Genomic DNA, 19,474 nt, shown 5'->3' on the forward strand with positions numbered 1-19,474 from the left:
TTATTTTTTAGAAAATTCAAATATATCTACTTTTCAATAAAAAAAAATATCTATTTAAAGCCACATAATGGGTTGCTTTGCAACCAAATAACTATGAAATTAGAGGCGTGCGGAATAGTTATGTAAGGGTCGGAGTGTCAACATGTTGAAAGAGCTACCTTTCTGTTTTTTTATCCTTAAGGTTTACGTCTAGCACACACCTTTATATAGAACGCGTGGATTATATTTCTTACAATGAATAAAATAAATATTCTCCTATTTTGTATTGATCATTTTGTCTGTGACAGATTAAATAATATTAGACAGATTTCCCAATAATCACCAGCTACAAGTAAATTAAAACTATGCCTAAAATCAGCAGCATAACAATAAAAAGGACGATCATATCTAATAATAAAATTCGATACCGAAAAAGATTTAACACTAAAAAATTACAAAAACAAGTAAATAAACTCAGTAATTGACAATTATATGAAATAGATTTGCGTGTGTATAAGTATGTATATGTTTTCAACTGTGCGAATGGTTGTGTTGTGTTCAGGGACTAAGGAATGTCATTTAGACAATTGATTCTAAGGTAAAATTTCCTCAGAACCCTCCTCCCTTTTTTCTCACCTTCTTACCCACATACCTTCAGCTACATCAAAAAACAAGTTTTACGCCAACACTACGCCAAAAATAATAAATTTTCGGCATTTTCAAATGGAATTAATTGGCTGAATGGCAGCCCTGGTTGTGTTAAATCAAATAAAACTAAACTTACATTTGAAACAGGATTTTCGTTTATGTATCTTTCATCAGCTTTCAGCTTTTCAGGGTTGGTTGTTTCAATCTTAAATGAAACAAAAAATAATATCAAAATATAGCTCCAATACTTTTAATTAGCCTGTTAAGGAATAGAAACGCTTAGCATTAAATAAGCACTAAACTACGAATATTAAAAGAAAATAATTGTTATACCTGAAGTTTATCCTTATACCAGGAGGTGGAGAGGTTGGGGCCTCCAGAGTATTGACAGGTCATCACCAAAGCTTCGCCCCGTGCCACAGGATTGCTCTTGTTTGCATTCATCTTTATCACCTTTACCTTAATATTAAATACAAACATGTGATTGTACAAATAGGAATTTCACAGGAGTTTGTTCCTGATTGGCATTTTATCTAAATTTAGGTATTTTTTTTCTACTTAATTTTTTTTATAAATTTAAAATTATTTAATTGGAACAAACATTTCTTGGGCAACTTCTCTTGTGAGAGGGGAGAAACCCTTCCATAAAGAAAGATATAAAACCCTCAAACATTAAGGAAAGCCAGTACGTTCCTTTGTCTTTTGAATATTGATTATTTATTTTCTTGATTTAAAAATTACTTATGTTATTTTAATAGTTTTAATTTTGTACCTAGACAGAACTTAATCTAGAATTAATTTCTCCAAGTAAATGTTAAAGTTATGTGAACTAAAGAAAAGGGGTTGAGTTTGTTTGAATATGTTGTCTGTTATAGTCCCAAGTTGTTTGTTAGTCCCAGGGGTTGGGTCTGTAAATAATGTTTGGAAGAAGCCAGGACTCTCAATATGTGTACATCTTGGTTTATCTTTAATGTGTGTATATTAGAGGGTTTCATATTCATGGAAAATGTAGATTACAGCTCGCTGTACCTAGATACAAACTTCAAATGCATAATGCTGATTTATTTCTGACATAAAATTTTAATTTAATCTAATCTACTTAGGTAATGTTATTGAAAAATTCAAACTATGAATAAGTTTAATTTTAATAATCACGATTAAATCAAATGATAATATTCATTTTATGCTTTTATTATTAGGTTTCTAATATATTTGTATCACTAAAAGGTTTTCTATAAATACGATAATGTTTGAACTTTGAAACACTTTATTGTAAAACATGTTGTGTGTCGGATTCTTTCTAAATGTAATCTATGTATTTAAAGATTTTGTTTCAAACTCAAGCTTTTCTATAGTTAGGGTCGGTCTATCCATCCGTAAAGGTTAGCTTTTTTCGTTAATTTAGACATGTTAGAATTGCCCTATCGATTTCTGATTTTGGCAGGATGATTCCTATAACTGTAAGGTACTATTTAGAAACGCAGCAACTCTATAACCATTACCAGAAAGTCTGTATATCCATTCAAAATATGCTGATTTTGACAACATTTAACGCTGATTTTGCAACAAGTTTATAAAAAAAATTACCGTTAAATAAATATTCTGCTTTTTTAAGTTTTGACACTCGACAACAGTTACTGTTCGTTTGTCCGTTTATCTGATTTTAGAGCTTTGCCTTTATAGATGTTGCGATCCTTGTTGTTATATAACTTTGGATGTTTAAAGTTTACCTTTTAAAAACAAAACATTAAAGTGAGGTGTGTAGAGGTATCTAAGAGCGAAGCCGCTAGAATGAAATTAAAGATAATAAATATTTTAACGTTAAAATTTTCTTGAAATGAAAATGTTAGTTTGAATGTAATTCTGAATCAATATTTGCATCCCTTCCTTTCTTGATTTTCAAATTTCTTTGTTATGGATCAAATCAATACTCTAAATATAAATATATATTTGTATATGAATGGTGTATCTATGTATATAGATATGTGTTGTACCATAAATAAGATGTACAGTACATTCATGTTTAAAGATATTACTAGTAAAACCACTAGCTAGCTGCTCAGCTCTCAATACCACTAGACGCCCTTTTCCAAGATAGATAATATCTGGTCTTAACAAAAACATTTATCAATTTTTCAATGAAAAATATTTTTTTCTATAGAAAAGTTGGAGATAGATGATGTAGTCAAATATCTTGGGGGTTAAAATATCCTTTTAAATAGCTTTAAGCGGTCCAGGATCAATACCAATATAAAAAAAGGTAGTTCCACATATCAAAACATTTTCGAGATATTGCTAAACACTTATGCATCCTTGGGGGACAGCTCAGCAAAACGAGACCATGCCACTCGAGATCTCTTTATGATTTATTAAGGTTTGTCCATACGTCCCTCTTTCTGTTTTTTTCCTTTCATTTAATGCATTACTCACCCTGTTAGTTAATTTATAATGCTTTGCAGCTGCTAACCATGGGGCATAATTGTCCTTGGTAAATTCAAAATATAGTTATAAAATTCACCCTATTAAAAAATGAAAAATGAAGAATTTCAACGAAAAAAAACAGATTTTTAAAATAAAATAATTTGAATGTGATATATTTGTTATATTTTGTGCAACTGTTGCCACCAAATGTGACACAATTATGAAAATATAATATAAAATGTGACCACCACCATCCGCTATACAAAAAAATAAAGGACCAACACTTGTACTCCCTTGTAAATTGAAAAGTATACATCTTCTTATAGAAAAGAATGTTGTCTGTCTGTATAATTCTCTGTGTTGTTCTTGTGGCTGTAACCTTATATATTATATAAGTGGTCTAAATCCGAACAATACCATATTTAAATCTGTCTAAAAAAATTCACTGGTTTACCCATTTTTGTAGAATTAAATCTATTTTAACAACAAGAGACAAAGGGGGAGTTAGGTTGTGCTAAAATTCCGTAAAGGTATGAGTTTTAAGGCTATAAACAGTAGTAGAATGATATTATTCATTAAATATAAATATATATAATTTTTTGTCTATGGTTCTATTCAATAAGGAATACACATATATAGTGAATATTATTGTTCTACTACTATTTTTAAGCCTTAAAAGTCACACCTTTACGGAATTTTAGCACAATCTACCTCCCCGTTTTAGTATTTAACTGATCTGGTCATTTTGTTATGAAATCATATACAAAACATTCACATTTTTATATTGGAATACAACATGAGATGTATTTAGAATTCATGAAAAGAAAACTATTCTGTCCAACATACGCATTTCTAACATACAAGAATTTATCTTTTATACAAAATTTCAAATCTTGCTCAGAATGAAACAAGGATGCAACATCCAATAAGTAGAGAAGCACAAAAAAAATGTACCAAGCAAATGCTCGGTCAAAAATAAAGCAACTTGTCCTTTCATCTATGTACACAAAAACACACAGAACGGAAAATAAAATAAATTTGATTCTATAACCCCCAAAAAATTAAAATGGATAAAAAATAAAAGCGGCTAAAGTCAGGGAGTAAGGGAGGGGACAATGGATCGAATATTCAATTTTTAGGAGTCTCAGACTTTGGGGACTGGCTTAAAGGGAACATGCAAGAATTTAGCAGTTTCTAACCAATCTTGGGGACCAATTATGAATGACGTCACGCAAAATCATGCATAATCTCGCGGCAAACTAGCGCGTCAACAAAAAGATAAACAATAACAAGCAGACAGAATATTTTGATTGAATAATTACATTTTTTATATCTAATTCTTGTTTAATGTTAATTCATTCCGATTAGTGCGTTGTAGAAAGAAATTATATTAAGATTATTAGTTATTATGAGCAAAGCCTTCCTATAATTAGGTCCCGCACATTTGTACGTCCGTAACGGTTAGCTCTTTTCGTTACTTTAGACATGTTAGATGTTTCTTATTGATTTAATGTAAAGGCAAAAGTTTTTTGTCTTTAGCTTAATATTTCTGTAATTAATGATCCAATTAATTCCAAATTTTAGGGAAAATTCACGAAGTCCTGAGTTGTTCAAGGTTTGTTTATCATTAAAATCTCAAGATGGTGTTATTTTATTTTTCTGTCCTGGATGCTAGGAGCGCAGCTACCAGTTATCCTAAGATATGTTACTTAAACCTTAAGATCTTTAAAATTAAGATGTACTTATGTTCTCAACTATTTTATTTATGTAGTATGAAATTTTAACGCAAGGTATCTCATTTTTATTTCGTTAAATGAAATAACTTGAGTTAAAAGTTCTGTAGGAAGGTAATTGTTTTAGTAAGTTTTGTAATATAATTATTTAAAGGCTTTTTCATGTCTAAGCTTTTTAATAAATACAATAAAAAAATTTGGGTAAAAGATGTTGTAAAAGTAAAATGGTATGTTTCCTTAATTTTCCGAAGTTTAAATAATAACAATTATGGAAATGAATTGTGAACAAGGGTTTTGATCTCTAGAATCAAAGGCTTGTAGTAAAGCATCAGTTTAAGGATGGTGCATTTCGAATTAAAAACAATTCAAAAAGTCAAAAATTTCCACTAAAGGTTGCTATATTGCAAATACTTGTTTTATCTGGAAATATCTGGGTTTTCAACCTTAAAGGGTCACAACTATAAAATTGAATTAACTGCCCATTGTCCCCTCCCTTACTCCCTGGGCTAAAGTGCTGCTTTAAAGCAATCGGACTACTGTGGATGTTACATACTAAAATAATGCCCAATAATAATGGGAATATTGAAAAGAAAAAAATCAGAGTTATAACTTTAGTAGCAGCTGAGAAAATATCATCTGTCCAATAGCGTTACTTACTGACTGACAGACAAAGTGAAATATATATTAGCATTGCTACAACTTGTCAATAACATTTATTTTTCTATGAAATGTACTTTTTTTAAATTGGACACATTCCATAAATGAAGAAATTAGTTTACAAGATATTATTCATATTATCGCAAACTACTCCACAAATAGTGAAGAGCAGTCCGACAGTACAATCAAAAAAATTTACCATATTAAACTTACTATGTTCTTAATAACTTACCCCTGCCTTCAGGTGAATAATGAGGCCGTCCTCTAGGCGTATTGGATCTTTTTCTGCCAGCTTCTGGTTAATTGTGGCATCTGCTGTTTGAAAACTTATTAGTAACTCCTAAAAATAAACAGCTTTTAAAGTAACGAAATGCCAGTCTGGCTGTTCATCTGTCTGTAAGTAAAGGTAAACTGCTAAATGAAATAGCTTTTTATATTTAAAAAATATGAGCATCTTTTGCACAACCTTATCTTAAAAAATAAGGCCTTTGGAAAAACCGGTTTTTAAGGCAGGATTTGCTGAAATTATCATTTTTAAATATTTGAATCAGAAATGTCCGATAACAGGTTTTCCAAATATACAAAGCATTTGTTATAATTTTTTTATGTGCATAGTTTTTTAAAAATCATTTCTCTTGAAACACCCTGTATAACTCATGGATGTTATCATCATTGTTTTAATTAAAATGATTCCCTTACTCCCTTCTGTATTGATTGTGTTGTATTGAATGGTTGAAAGACATGGTCAAACATTCACCGCATTTACCAATTTAACTTTTGAATTGGTGTAATTTACTCAATATAATAGGAAGCTGCAGAGTTCTAGGTAGATTGTGGGGGGGGGGGGGGGTTTGAAAAGGATTAAGTTGATGGATAGAAATAGTTTTATAATGTCCTTTCATTATGTTTATATTGTTGTACAAGGTATTGTCACCTTAAATATATATAATAAACTTATCACAAAGCTATTCAATTTGTTTGGTCTAATTTTAAATACAAAGGGAAGTGTGGACGAACGAAAGCAAGTGATTTGCGCCCCATTCCAGCAGTCATATCATCATATCGAAGCATTTTTTTCTATGAATATAAACTAGGCTTCTGTTAAATAAAGATAAATAAACGATAATGTACAGTTTACCAAAGTCAAAAAACGGGGTTGGGGGTTTGAGCGGATCTTTTGTAACCCAGGTCTAAACTCATCCAAAATAAAGAGTTACAGGATTAAGATTTGGCATGACAGTTGATTTAATGTGGTACAAATGTTGAACTGTAACGAAACTGTGGAAACACCGATGCCTCCGTTACACTTTTATGTTGTTGTTGAATTTCTTTGTGTTGTTGTTTGGTTACAAAAATAGTGTAACATCCCCCCTGCACACTCCTTTAAATGTTAAAGAAGTTGCGAATTATTTCTGAGCCGCTTAGATATACTTTTACTTTTTTTATAAGTTTACTTTTGTGATGAATGTTATATACTTCACCAAAGGAAGGGTTAAATGCAATTTTGACAATTTGTAGTAAATAAAATAAATAGAGTTTTATACGATGTACCTAAAAAGGAAGAAGAGTTGTCATTCCTAGAAAGAACTTTTGTTATTTTAAGATAAAACTTCATTTTCAAGATACTTTACATCACATGCTCTTATGATAAAGCTTTGAGCAGTTATATGACCAAAATGCTTCCATTGCATTTTAGGGGCAAATATTTTTTTAACATACTTTTTTGAGGTACAGATTAAATTTTGAACCTGAGCCAACAAAGAATTTTTCCAGTAGAAGCTTTTAATTGTACAAAAACCAGGCAAACAAACAGTCCGGTTCAACTCGCTTTCTATCTCATACTTCAGCTTCGTCTTCTCTGAATCACTTATCCTAAAAAAGTAATTTTATTTCAAATAAAGTTTTACAATAAAAACCCAGTTTTTATGTAATTGGCAATACTTATTTTAGAAAGAAATGTAATTAAGAAACTTTGATTAGACATGGAATTAATATTTATAAGTTCTTTTTGTATAGACAGACAGCTATATAGACATACCGCCTATTTCATATGTAAGGATTATTTCAAGGCATCGCAGCCAGAGTTGTATTCAGCACAACTTATTAAAAGCCATTGTAAAAATATATAATTTTTAAAGACAGCCTGCAGCTGCCTACAGCAATTAGCAACTTCCAGGTATAAGGTATAACCAACAAGTGAAATAAATCTAAAATAATATTTGGGGGGCAAATGTAGAGGTCGTCAATTTTACGATGTGTTGCCCCCCAACGACAGCTGAAAACTACGTATAGGTTTCGTGATTTTTCCCCGAATTAATTTCGTTATTGGTAAAAGCTGAGCAACTTCACTTATTCCGCAATATTTTTAGATAATCTGTAGATATTAAATACCAGCAATAAATTTTGTTGTGCCACAGCCGCATAGATTTTTATTAAGCTGTAGCCGCCATCAAGGTAAAAATCCAAAACTAAAGACTTGAATTAATTTATAGATTCTGATAGTATCTTCATACTCATAGAAAATTTTCAAAATCAATAAAAGAATAAAACCCAAAAAGTTGCTAGCTTACCATCTAGAAAATGAAGCTTTCAGTGTAAAGTTTTCTTTAAGAAAAGATTGCGATATTTTGTCTTCTTTGAATTGACATCTGTCCCCTTGAAATCCTTCGCTACAGTTACACTTTATCATTCTAAAATAAACAATTTTAAACTTACGCCTATGTATTACCAACTAAACAAACATTTTAAAACGCCGTTTTATACTTGAATTATTACATACTTATAAAAACAAGCTGCCTGCAAAAGACATAAAAGCTTTAAACAGAAATTCATTTAAAAATACGATACTTTTAAAAAGCAATTAACATAAAATAAACTTTAATGAACGTATCTCTATTCGAAATGCTGAATTTTTATTCATCTAAAATGTCTCCAATTACTCAATTTTAATTTCTACATTTCTATGTCGGGAAGGGGAAATTGTTTCCCCTGACATAAAATCAAATAAAAGTCCAAAAAGTTAATTAAATTAGAGATGTGTCGTGTGTTTGATCTTTCAATTTGCATCAGGTCACCTCATCAGTGTTCCTTCCCATTCTCAACTTATGGAGTGCAGGGGTAGGACAAATCCCCTCTTTAGTCCAGCAAAAAGTTCCATCCATCTTACCTGTTCCCTAGCTACACAGGGAGTTTCATCAAGGGTATTTTACAAGTTTAGACGCTTTTGGCTAATTTATAAGCTATTCTTTCAATGTTTCTGTAGATTAAGTTTATCTAATTGGTTATGGAGATCAACAGCGCAGTGATTTTGTAAAGAGTTAAATTTTTCAAAAAGATTTTGGAAAAAAACACAATAAAAGGAAATGTAGTTTTCAAATCTTGATACTTTAAAACTAGATGGTAAAAAATTAAAGTTATTTAATATATAAGCTCAGTTAACATGGGATAGAATGAAATGTGTTTCTTAATTGTAAATTTAAATACCCTTCATGGAACTATACCTTTACTTAATTCATGTACCTTTCCCCTTACACTATTTGACCTCCCCGCCCCCCTTACCCCATTAATAGTGAACTCTATCTGAAACCCTTCTGTTCAACTAACTGCCTTTCTTGCAAAGAACAATTTAAAGTAAAAAGTTACCAATTTAAGATAAAAGTTTAAAAGTAAATTTTCGTCTTGAATATAAAAGAGAGACAGTAGAAATAAAATGATGTTACTTATGCCTGGAGAATAAAGATCAAATTATGTTGGTAATTTCTTTTCTGTAAAGATTGTAAAAAGAATAGTAAAATATTTGCTGGAGTGCAAACAAAATGTTTGGCTTCTATCCCAATTATTACTTACATTAAATATAAAAAATGGAATCTTTTTTTCAATATCTGTATATCTATGAAAATAATGAAGTTTCCATCAATATTAATTTAAGGTAAAAAGTAAGGATTAATTGGTCAGAATAAAGATTTCAAAAATAATAATTAGAGCTGTGTAACAAACAATATGAACGAACAATGTTATAGTTAACAATAGGGAACGATGTGAGATGTCCTATTATATAAAGTAACTAGTGGCTTCGCCCCTAGCCTCTAGGGGCTTTGCCCCAAGAGGTATAATTACATCTTCTATTACTTACCCAGCAGAACGGATCACAAATTTTCTCACCTACCCAGCAGGAAAACATTTTGCGATTAAATTCGCAAAATTCGTAAAATTCGTAAATTTCGTAAAATTCGTAAAATTCATAAAATTCGTAAAATTCGTAAAAAAAAAAAAAAAAAAAAAAAAAAAAAAAATGGAGGGATTTTTTTGTTTTTGGGGGGGTTGGGGGTGTCCCACCCCCCAAGAAAATAGCTTAAAACCACCGCAGGACCACACCCTGGACACCATGGATGCATACCTGGAGGTGTAATAATAGCAAGGATGACCATTACATCTCTTCAGAGAATCATAGTGCTCCTCTGCAGGATCTAAAATAAAAATCAACACTTGATTTTATTTATAATTTTTGGGGAGGGGTGAGTATTTTATCAGAGACATTAATACAGACGTAATTATTCTTAAACTTATAGATAACTTATAGGACAAGGGCAAATGATTAAACAGAATATGTTATGAAAAAGAAGCTGTTTACCTGAGCAGTGGCCCAGTTTGTTGTTGTATTGACATCTGTCACCATAGAAAACACCAAAACTAAACAATCAATAAGTAATTGGACTTTTAGGTATAACATGTCCGTTCATAGACAGATTCACTACATCCCACTAAACATCCTATTACTGCAGAGATTGAAAACTATTTTCTTATGCTTTGTCAAGAAAATAAATATACAATGAAAATTTGCCAAGACACACCAAGTTTATTAAGTACATTTGATGAATGCATAGAGAACTATACATGAACAAGAGCGAGTGAATTCAAGCACCTTCCAGCAGTGAACCTGATTATTTTTTTTATCTAATATACTAGTTTTATGCTTAATATAGTGATATCGAGTATGAAAATTAAGTTTCCCCATGAACCATGGTTTTATATGAAATTAACATAGAAATGATTAGCATTTTTTTAATGAAATATCATCAAATGTTTAGTTAAGTTCAAACTGTTGTTTCAAAAATTTCGACAAAATATATTTCGATGAAAAATGTATTTGAACTCAACAAAATATTTGACAATTTTGTGCCCAAAAAAGGTTGACATTTCAAAGCTTTTTTCATACAAAACAATATTGGATATTACTATATTGAATACTAGCGGCTACGCCCCTAGAGGCCTCTAGTGGCACTTTAAATGTTTTTGTTTGTTAAAGTTAATTTTTATGTACGATACCACCTTATTTGACGTTGAAGTCTCCCCTAAATTTTAAAAAATTTCGATTTTTTTGTCATTTCTCTTGGGAGGGTGGTGGTACACTCCCCCAAAATAGTTATAAACCTTCCCGGGACTTATGAGAAGCTACCCTGTTAAGGAGAACCCGATCGGTTCAGCGGTTAGCGAGATCCTTCGGTACAGACACACAGACAGACAAACATCCTGTTACTTTAGTATAAGGATAAATCAAGTTTATCCACTAAAAGATACTTTGGTTCACTGCTGGAAGGTGCTTAAATCACTTTATCTCGTACGTGCAAGTCCAATTTTGTAATGATAATAATTGGCTATGTTACAAAATGTGTCTCTCATAGAAAAGAATGTAGACCATTGTTTTGGAGGTCAAAAAGGATTAGAAAATTTCTATAAAAGAGGTAGGTGCACGAAGTGTATTTAAAGTTGAATTTAGTGGAAATGCATATTTTTTTCTATTTAATAGTTTAAACTATATCTATCAATCTTGCAATCAAACTTTTAAAATGTATTTCAAGCAACTATCCCTTTAGAGTAGGAGCAAAAAAGCATAAAGGATGTCACTTTCTGTCTTAAGCTATATAGAACACAATTGAGTAATAATGAAACTCTTACAAGTAATTGAAAGTTGAATAAACAAGAGGTTGGTTGCACACACACTTCATTGAATCCAATTCAGAATAATCTTCTTTTGCCTATAACATAAACAATGATGTATACATCAAAAATATATGTGACACATTTCAAAAACAAAACTAAAATGCAAAGGAACTCAACTAAAAAAGTAAGTTACAGCACTGAAATTTGGCATTGCAGTTGATTTAAAGAGGTACAATGTGTAGCTGTGAAGAATGTTTAATCCTGTGCAACTGCGCGCCTCTTGCACGGTAGCTTGCAGGTCTACGTGACCATTTGCACCAACATACAGTTATGGCCTTGATAAGTCCTATGAATCACAAAATCTTAAGCTAGGGGCGCTATTTCACCGTTTTCACCAAAAACCGCTGTTTCTGGCCGTTTCTTCGCAGTTCCACACTGTACCCAATTAAAGCGACTGTTATGCCAATTTCAGTACTGTAACTCTTTTTTACTCTTTTTTTAAATTAATTTCCTTAAACTTTTAGATCTGATTTGAAAAGTGTCACACAAGCCCCCTCCCTTTAATATTTTTTACATCAAATACAGTTAAAAATTATAAACATTGTCATTCTAAAACAAGGATGACAACATCCATAAGTAGCGAAGCTCAAAAGTTATGAATAGACATCTGGGAAAATGATCTATAGAGTATGTTATAAAAAAAACTTCAATAATAAAAAACATCAAACCTTTTAAAAATGTATGATGGTCTTTTAAAGCATTAAGCTAATAAAAAAAACGTTAAAATCAAAATTCGTTTTAGCATCCTAATCAATAGTAAGTCTTTAAAAAAACTTGGTCAAAATATGTAGAATAATATTAATGACTATTTTAAATACTAAAAATTCCACCCGTTTATCTTGAACAGGAGTTAAGAAAATCACAAAAACTTTAAAAACTAGGAATCGATTTAGCGCCCCAACCAATAAGGGTAAAACTTGATGGAAATGTGTAGTTTAAACTTATTCAATCCCTAAAAGTTTCAGCTGTCTATCTTGTATAGGGATCGAAAAAATCATGAAAACCTAAAAATCTAGGAATCTATCTAGCACCCCAACCAATAACGGCATCTTAATAAAACTTGATGGAAATATGTAGAATTTGAATTTATTTAATCCCTGAAAATTCCAGCCGTTCATCTTGAACAGGATTTGAGAAAATTACAAAAACGTAAAAATCTAGGAATCGATCTAGCACCCCAATTAATATACAGACGGACAAAACAATGTATAGATTAGATGCGCATATGTAATATTAATCTTCAATGAAAATTTCAGCTGTCTATCGCTAATAGGAGAGGAGAAAATAACGTTTCCCCCATGCGTTACTGACTGACGGACGGACGGACAGATAAAGTGAATTATAGATTAGCTACGCTACTAAAAATTATAATACTTTCATTGAAACCGTTGAAAAAAAGGGTTATTGGCTTTTTTAAAAATTATTATTTAAGGTCATATTTTTTCATCAAATTCTAGAACTAGAAGTTTATTTTATGAAAGAAAAATACAAAATTAAAATTCTATTTTTTTCTGCAAAATTAAAGTTTTAATAACATTGTTGAGAAAAAAGATTTGTTATAGGATGATGTTAAGGTTGGTGAAAGGTATTAACAATGTAATTGAATTCTTACAGTCTCAAGTTTGAAGACTTGATCCTGCAAACTAAATTTGCACACTCAACTCGGATTTAAACTCAGGATCTTAATAATTACAATATCATATTTCTGTTAAAAAAAAAGTATTTAATTTTGTAAGATTACATTTAAGAATTAACAATTTTATACAATATAATCATGATTTAAGTAAATAGAGCGGAGCCCATCATATCGCATCTGGACCACAGAAAAACCTTTTTTTTATAAAAGATGTATTTTTATACTTATTTTAAGTTAGGTAAAGTGAAGTATACGTTAGAAAAGCCCCAAAAGAGATAGTAATCCGAAGGTATAGGGACAATAAAAATGTGAGCTCCGATCCGTTGCGTCATTATTTACTATTTTTCCTATTTTTTCATTAAAAGACTAGTGGCTGCGTTTCTTTATGATATTAATATGAGTACGAATAAAAAGTCTTGAGGAAAATTAAAAATTGAAAAACTCTAGGTCCTGCGCAATCTAAGAAATTTTAGTTTTTTTTTTAAATTGTTTCGTGACATCGCTTCTTACAGGGCGTTTCGTCGTATTTTCACAGTAGCTTTTCTCCTGCGGGCCAATTGCCTAACCCACTACTATGGGTAATCATTAACATTAACAAAAGCTAACCTAAAAAACCTATCAAACCCGTCTGTCAAAATACGATGAAACGCCCCTTAAGAGGTGATGTCACGAAACCGACAATAACCAAATATCCTATTTGTTCTGGATAATATTAATCTGTGTGAGGGACCACAGAGCTCTCTATCTATCAAGATTATCTTCTAATCTAACCAAATGAGAGTTGATGTGAAAGATTAAAGGCTCCTTTCTTATTCTCCTCCGCTTCCCACAGTTGACTTGGACAAAAAGTATGGTTTTTAGGGAGAAAAAATGATTATTAGGTAATAATGGTAATAGTATAAGGTAATAAAAATGAATTCAATATTGGGTGATATTGGTTCTTTTAGTAAAAGATCAGAAAAAAATCTATATTACGTTTATCCAATAAAATGTACAAAGAAAAATATGTAAGATAGACATACTATTAAACTAAGAATCATACGATTTAACAGAAACCATAAAGGATACTTTCAAAGTAATATACCTTATATAAATTTCTCTTAAGTACAAAAATCCTATATTTTGCTTGATTTATCTGTATTCCCACTCACCAATTTACACCACCTCAAGTCTGCATCTTCCAAATTTATAATAATTCATTTCTAATCAATTAATGAATCTTTAAAATAATATAAAAATATGTTATTCTTGAGGCAAAATTAAATTAAAACTTATGTATGTATATACAGAATTTAGTCTTCAAAATGTTGAATATTTCTTTTCATTATGACCTAAGGATTTTATGTCTACGTCTATGTATTTGCTTTTTCCATCAGAATCAAGCAAGTTTTAACCCAAGAAGGAAAACAATGTCTAATATCCGTACGTACAGTACAAAGGTGGGGAAGTCGATATAGGATAGACTTAAGATACTTTTATTAAACTTGGTTGGTTACTCCTCGACAGCAGTGTAATAATTTTTAATCTATAGAAGAATAATTTCTCATGAACAAGTGTAGTAACCTACGCCACAAACCAATCCTGAGCTCGATCTTTAAATCGTTTATAGGTGATTTAAACCGGGGCGATTCATTTGGCGCACCATCAAATTATTAATATCAATCTTTAAATCGAATTTGCATGGGCGATTTGAATCGGGCAGTGGCGCGGGCCCGGCGCGGCAATGGCACTCACCGAGTGGCATTGCCGAACCAAATCGGGGTGATTTATTTAATAAATAAATATTTTTTTTTAATTACTTTAATATTTTATTGCAAAACTATCGTGAAAACATTTTTATAGTTATTTTCAAAATAAATTATATATTAATGTTTTATATAAAATACCATACGGACACGGCATTTTATATAAAATACCTTACTGACACTGCTTAAGTAATAAAGTTGTACTGGCGCGGATCGATATTTTAGTGAGTGCGCAGGCGATTTAACAACACCGCGCCGAAAATCTTTTAAAAATCCATGTTTTATAGGCGCGCTGTGGCTTAACACCAACGCACCTACAGTTCAACTCTGAATCGCCCCGGTTTAAATCATCATAAAAACGATTTAAAGATCAAGCTCTGGTCAAAATTTCTTGATTTGAGCTAAATCCCTCTAGAGATAGTTTAAATGATGAGAGTTTGTGCTGTTGTAATAATCAAAGGTTCTATGATGATTTGATAAATATATAATAATTTTAATAACATAATGATTTTTTTCAAAATACCTAGTTTTAAATTGAAGATAAAAACTGAGGCTAAATTAGATGCACAAATTTTAGTGTGATGAGATAGAATAGAAGAGTAATTGACTCGCCCCATCTCTTTTTGCCAAAAAGTTGGCCAAAAGTAATTTAGATTAATTAGCAATTTAGTGAAAATTGTCCCAACTCTGAATGAAAACTGAATAGAGGGTGGCGCGCGAATAATCTCATTAATTATACCAAATTGGAAAAACTTGAAACTTAATTATTCTAATTTGTTGAGAGTGAGACAGAGTGAGGCTTCAAACTTTCCTGCAAAGTGGAAAGAAGAAGGTTTATTCGCAGAGAGGAGGGTAGGGGGGGGGGAAGAGATTCTTTTAATCATAATATAATCATAAAGAAACTTTATTTCAGATTTCATACATTAGATTTTACAAATTACTATTTGATTTTAAAATCTTAAGAGAAATACGCTAGAAAATGTATTGCTTTTAAAACAAACAAAAAACTGTTAAATATATGTACCTTCCAAAAAGAGTCTTTTAACGGTCGCGTTTTTATCATTGAAAGTCATCTAATTATAAATTTTTAAGTTTTTCACTAATAGCCTTGTTTTAATGCTTTCGCGACATAGGAATGGCTTAAGGGCCTTCAAAACAATGCAATGGTTTCCAAAAATTGCCTGTTTGTGTAACAATGTCTTTGAAGTTCCCTGCTCCTTTTTAAAAGCGAAGCTTTTCTATAATTAGGGTTGGTCCGTCCGTACGTCCGTCCGTCCGTCCGTAACGGATAGCTTTTTTCGTTAATTTAGGCATGTTAGAATTGTCCTATCGATTTCAAATTTTGCATGGTGATTCCTTTAATAGTTAGGTACGATTTTGAAAGCGTAGCAACTCTATAATCATTAACAAAATGTCCCTACGTCCGTTTTAAACATGTTGATTTTTGTAACTTTTTTAACAACAAATTTTTATGTGATCAAATCATCCGATTGATCTGATTTTTGGTATATTGATTCCTGGGAGAACAAAGTATAAAGTTATGAGCGAAGCAACTCTATAATCAAGTCCTAAAAATGTAGGTATGTCCATAAACATTATTATGTATAAAGCAGTTTATCAACAAATTTACTTAGAATTTTGCTTCGAATCTTATATATTTATATTCTGATTATTTAGTTCTGACAATATATAAGTGTTAATGTCCGTTTGTCCTACCGTTTCAGTGCTTCGCTTTTATGGATGTTGTCATCCTTGTTAAAGTTTGTTTATCTTTGCGTAATACGACCTTTTTTAATCAGATTAGATTTTTTACAGTAAGTATATTATTAAGTATTAAGGTCTCAAAAACTGGGCCAAAGGGTTTAAAAAATATGATTATATTGGAATGACAATAAAACCAAAATTTGATATTGCTAGAAGATGATATTGAAGTTTCTGTTTAAGCAAAGTGCTGTAAAGATTGTAAATACTCTAAACTATAGCTACTGCTTTGTAAATATAAGGGAAGGGGAAAACGAAATAAAACAAGGATAACAACATCCATAAAAGCGAAGCACTGAAACGGTAGGACAAACGGACATTAACACTTGTATAGTGTCAGAACTGAATAATCATAATATAAATGTATAAGAGTCCAAGCAAAATTGTAAGTAAATTTGTTGAAAAACTGCTTGATTCAGGATAATGTTTATGGACATACTTACATTTTTAGGACTTGATTATAGAGTTGCTTCGCTTATTACATTATACTTTGTTGTCCCAGGAATCAGTATACCAAAAATCAGATCAATAGGATGATTAGATCACATAAATATTTGTTGTTAAAAAAGTAAAAAAATCAACATGTTTAAAATGGACGTACGGACATTTTGGTGATAATTATAGAGTTGCTACGCTTTCTAAATCATACCTAACTACCTAACTACCTGAAATCGATAGGACAATTCTAACATGCCTAAATTAACAAAAAAAGCTATCCGTTACGGACGTACGGACAGACGGACGTACGGACAGACGGACGTACGCACGTACGGACGGACCGACCCTAATTATAGAAAAGCTTCGCTTTTAAAAATTACGCTTGATATCTATATTACAGTGCTTTTCCTTGAAGTGCTTAGCGGGCACAGAAACTCCAGACCCCACTTATTTTTATATTTATTTTTTCTTTCATGATTAATACCTTTGGGGGGTTACACCTGCGGTCCCCTTACCCAAAATAACCTAACCTTATTTATGGTAAAACACTATTACGATATACCACCCAATCCTCTTTTTATTTTGAGGAAAAGGGTACTTGCTTACATGTAGTAGACTGGAGCACCGAAAACCCCCCCCCCCCCCCCCCCCGCTTAGTTTTGACAAAAATCAAAAATAAGGGGGGGGTAGTTTTTTAATGTCTGGAAAACGGCAAGGAGGAAAAAAGCTCAGCAAGGCAAAGACTTAACCCCCCCCCCTTAATTTTGAAGAAAATCAAAAATAAGGGGGGGGTAGTTTTTTCACTGTACAACACGCAAATTTTGCGCAAAATTAAAACCTTTTACTGGCCCCCCTCCTCCTTATTTTCATTTTCTGTTCAGGGATACATCAATTACTAAAATCAGTCAATAAATAAGGAAATTATGCCCCAAAACATGAATGTCCCTGTAATAAGGTTTCCCCTCTGGTATACTGGATTTACTTGATTTACCTCACTCAACTTTCTGGCGTGTTGTACAGTGAAAAAACTACCCCCCCCTTATTTTTGATTTTCTTCAAAATTAAGGGGGGGGTTAAAAACTACCCCCCCCTTATTTTTGATTTTTGTCAAAACTAAGCGGGGGGTTAAAAAACTACCCCCCCCTTATTTTTGATTTTTGTCAAAACTAAGCGGGGGGGGGGGTTTTCGGTGCTCCGGTCTTCACATGTAAGCAAGCACCAGGAAGGTACTTGCTAACCCCCCCTTATTTTTTATTTTTGTCAAAACTAAGCGGGGGGTTAAAAAACTACCCCCCCCTTATTTTTGATTTTTGTCAAAACTAAGCGGGGGGGGGGGGGGTTTTCGGTGCTCCGGTCTTCACATGTAAGCAAGCACCAGGAAAAGCCCATAAATTATGATCAAAGCACTACTTCTACTGTATTTTACTATCAGGGACTAGAGAATGTGACTCAGACAAACAATTCTAAATGAAAATTTCCCCACAGCCATCTTCCCTTATTTCTCTCCCCCCCCCCCCCTTCTTATCCACTTCCCTTCAGCTACATCAAAAAACAAGATTTACGCCAACTCTACGCTAACAAAATATATAATTTTCGGCAATTTCAAATGAAATTATTTGGCTGAATAGCATCCCCTGGTTACTATTAATGACGACCGTTGTATAATGTTGATATAATATGAACACAAGAGTTTAACAGAATTAAATCCAATGATTTAGTAAGTTATACAGCTGTACAATATCTTATCTTATGGACCATTAACTAGTTACACTTTATATACTCTCAAACACACACACACACACACTAGTATTATAGTATACAATTATAATAAACTTTTTATGTTGGAACAAATTTCAAAATACAAGCAATACCTGAGGTTTTAAAAGCGAAACTTTTCTATTGGGGACTATGCATGAACAAGAGCAAGTTATGTTTAGCACCTTCCTCTGGTGAATCTAAACATTTTTTTGCATTTATTTCAAACAATGGCTAAACATTTTAACATCAATCAAGAAAAAATATTATGAGAAATAATTGATTCAAAAAACTTATGTTTTGTGATATATGTGGTAAATCTTTTACTCAGAAATTTGACTTTTAGATATTTTATGATTCACGTGAGATTACTCCTCTTATATATGTTGTGAACCAATCTTTGAACATGCATATATGAGAAATAATTAATGTATTTTCAATTTTTTAGCATTTGACCATTGCCAATTAAATATACATTGAACTCAACAAAATATTTGATAGAATTTACCTTTTTTAAGGAAGTAAACATAAAGGGATAGTTACACGAAGTGCATTTAAAGAGTTAAGGTACTTGGAGTAGTGAACTTTTATATGTCTTAGTAGAATATATTAGGCATTGGATAGATATGATTATATGTAAAAGAATTTTTAACTTTGACCTGACCTAACTTTTTTTTATTTAATAATATCTAAAAAAGTTA

General features: G+C 31.5%; 1 protein-coding gene across 9 annotated transcripts in view; it reads right to left on the reverse strand.

Annotated features, from left to right (window-relative positions):
• LOC145316567 (uncharacterized) overlaps nt 1-19,474 on the reverse strand; it is a 104,140-nt gene that overhangs the window by 50,111 nt on the left and 34,555 nt on the right. For all 9 annotated transcript variants that reach the window (XM_080157160.1, XM_080157159.1, XM_080157158.1 and 6 more), the window contains exons 8-15: nt 11,394-11,473; nt 10,069-10,127; nt 9,835-9,904; nt 8,009-8,128; nt 7,187-7,310; nt 5,671-5,778; nt 961-1,086; nt 764-832 (exon numbers count right to left, since the gene is read on the reverse strand). In XM_080157160.1, coding sequence (XP_080013286.1) covers nt 764-832; nt 961-1,086; nt 5,671-5,778; nt 7,187-7,310; nt 8,009-8,128; nt 9,835-9,904; nt 10,069-10,127; nt 11,394-11,473 — 756 coding nt within the window. The remainder of the gene's footprint in view (nt 1-763; nt 833-960; nt 1,087-5,670; nt 5,779-7,186; nt 7,311-8,008; nt 8,129-9,834; nt 9,905-10,068; nt 10,128-11,393; nt 11,474-19,474) is intronic.

Source organism: Acartia tonsa, chromosome 4, assembly GCF_053477335.1.
Source record: "Acartia tonsa isolate MP-2025a chromosome 4, ASM5347733v1, whole genome shotgun sequence".
NCBI lineage: Eukaryota > Metazoa > Arthropoda > Copepoda > Calanoida > Acartiidae > Acartia > Acartia tonsa.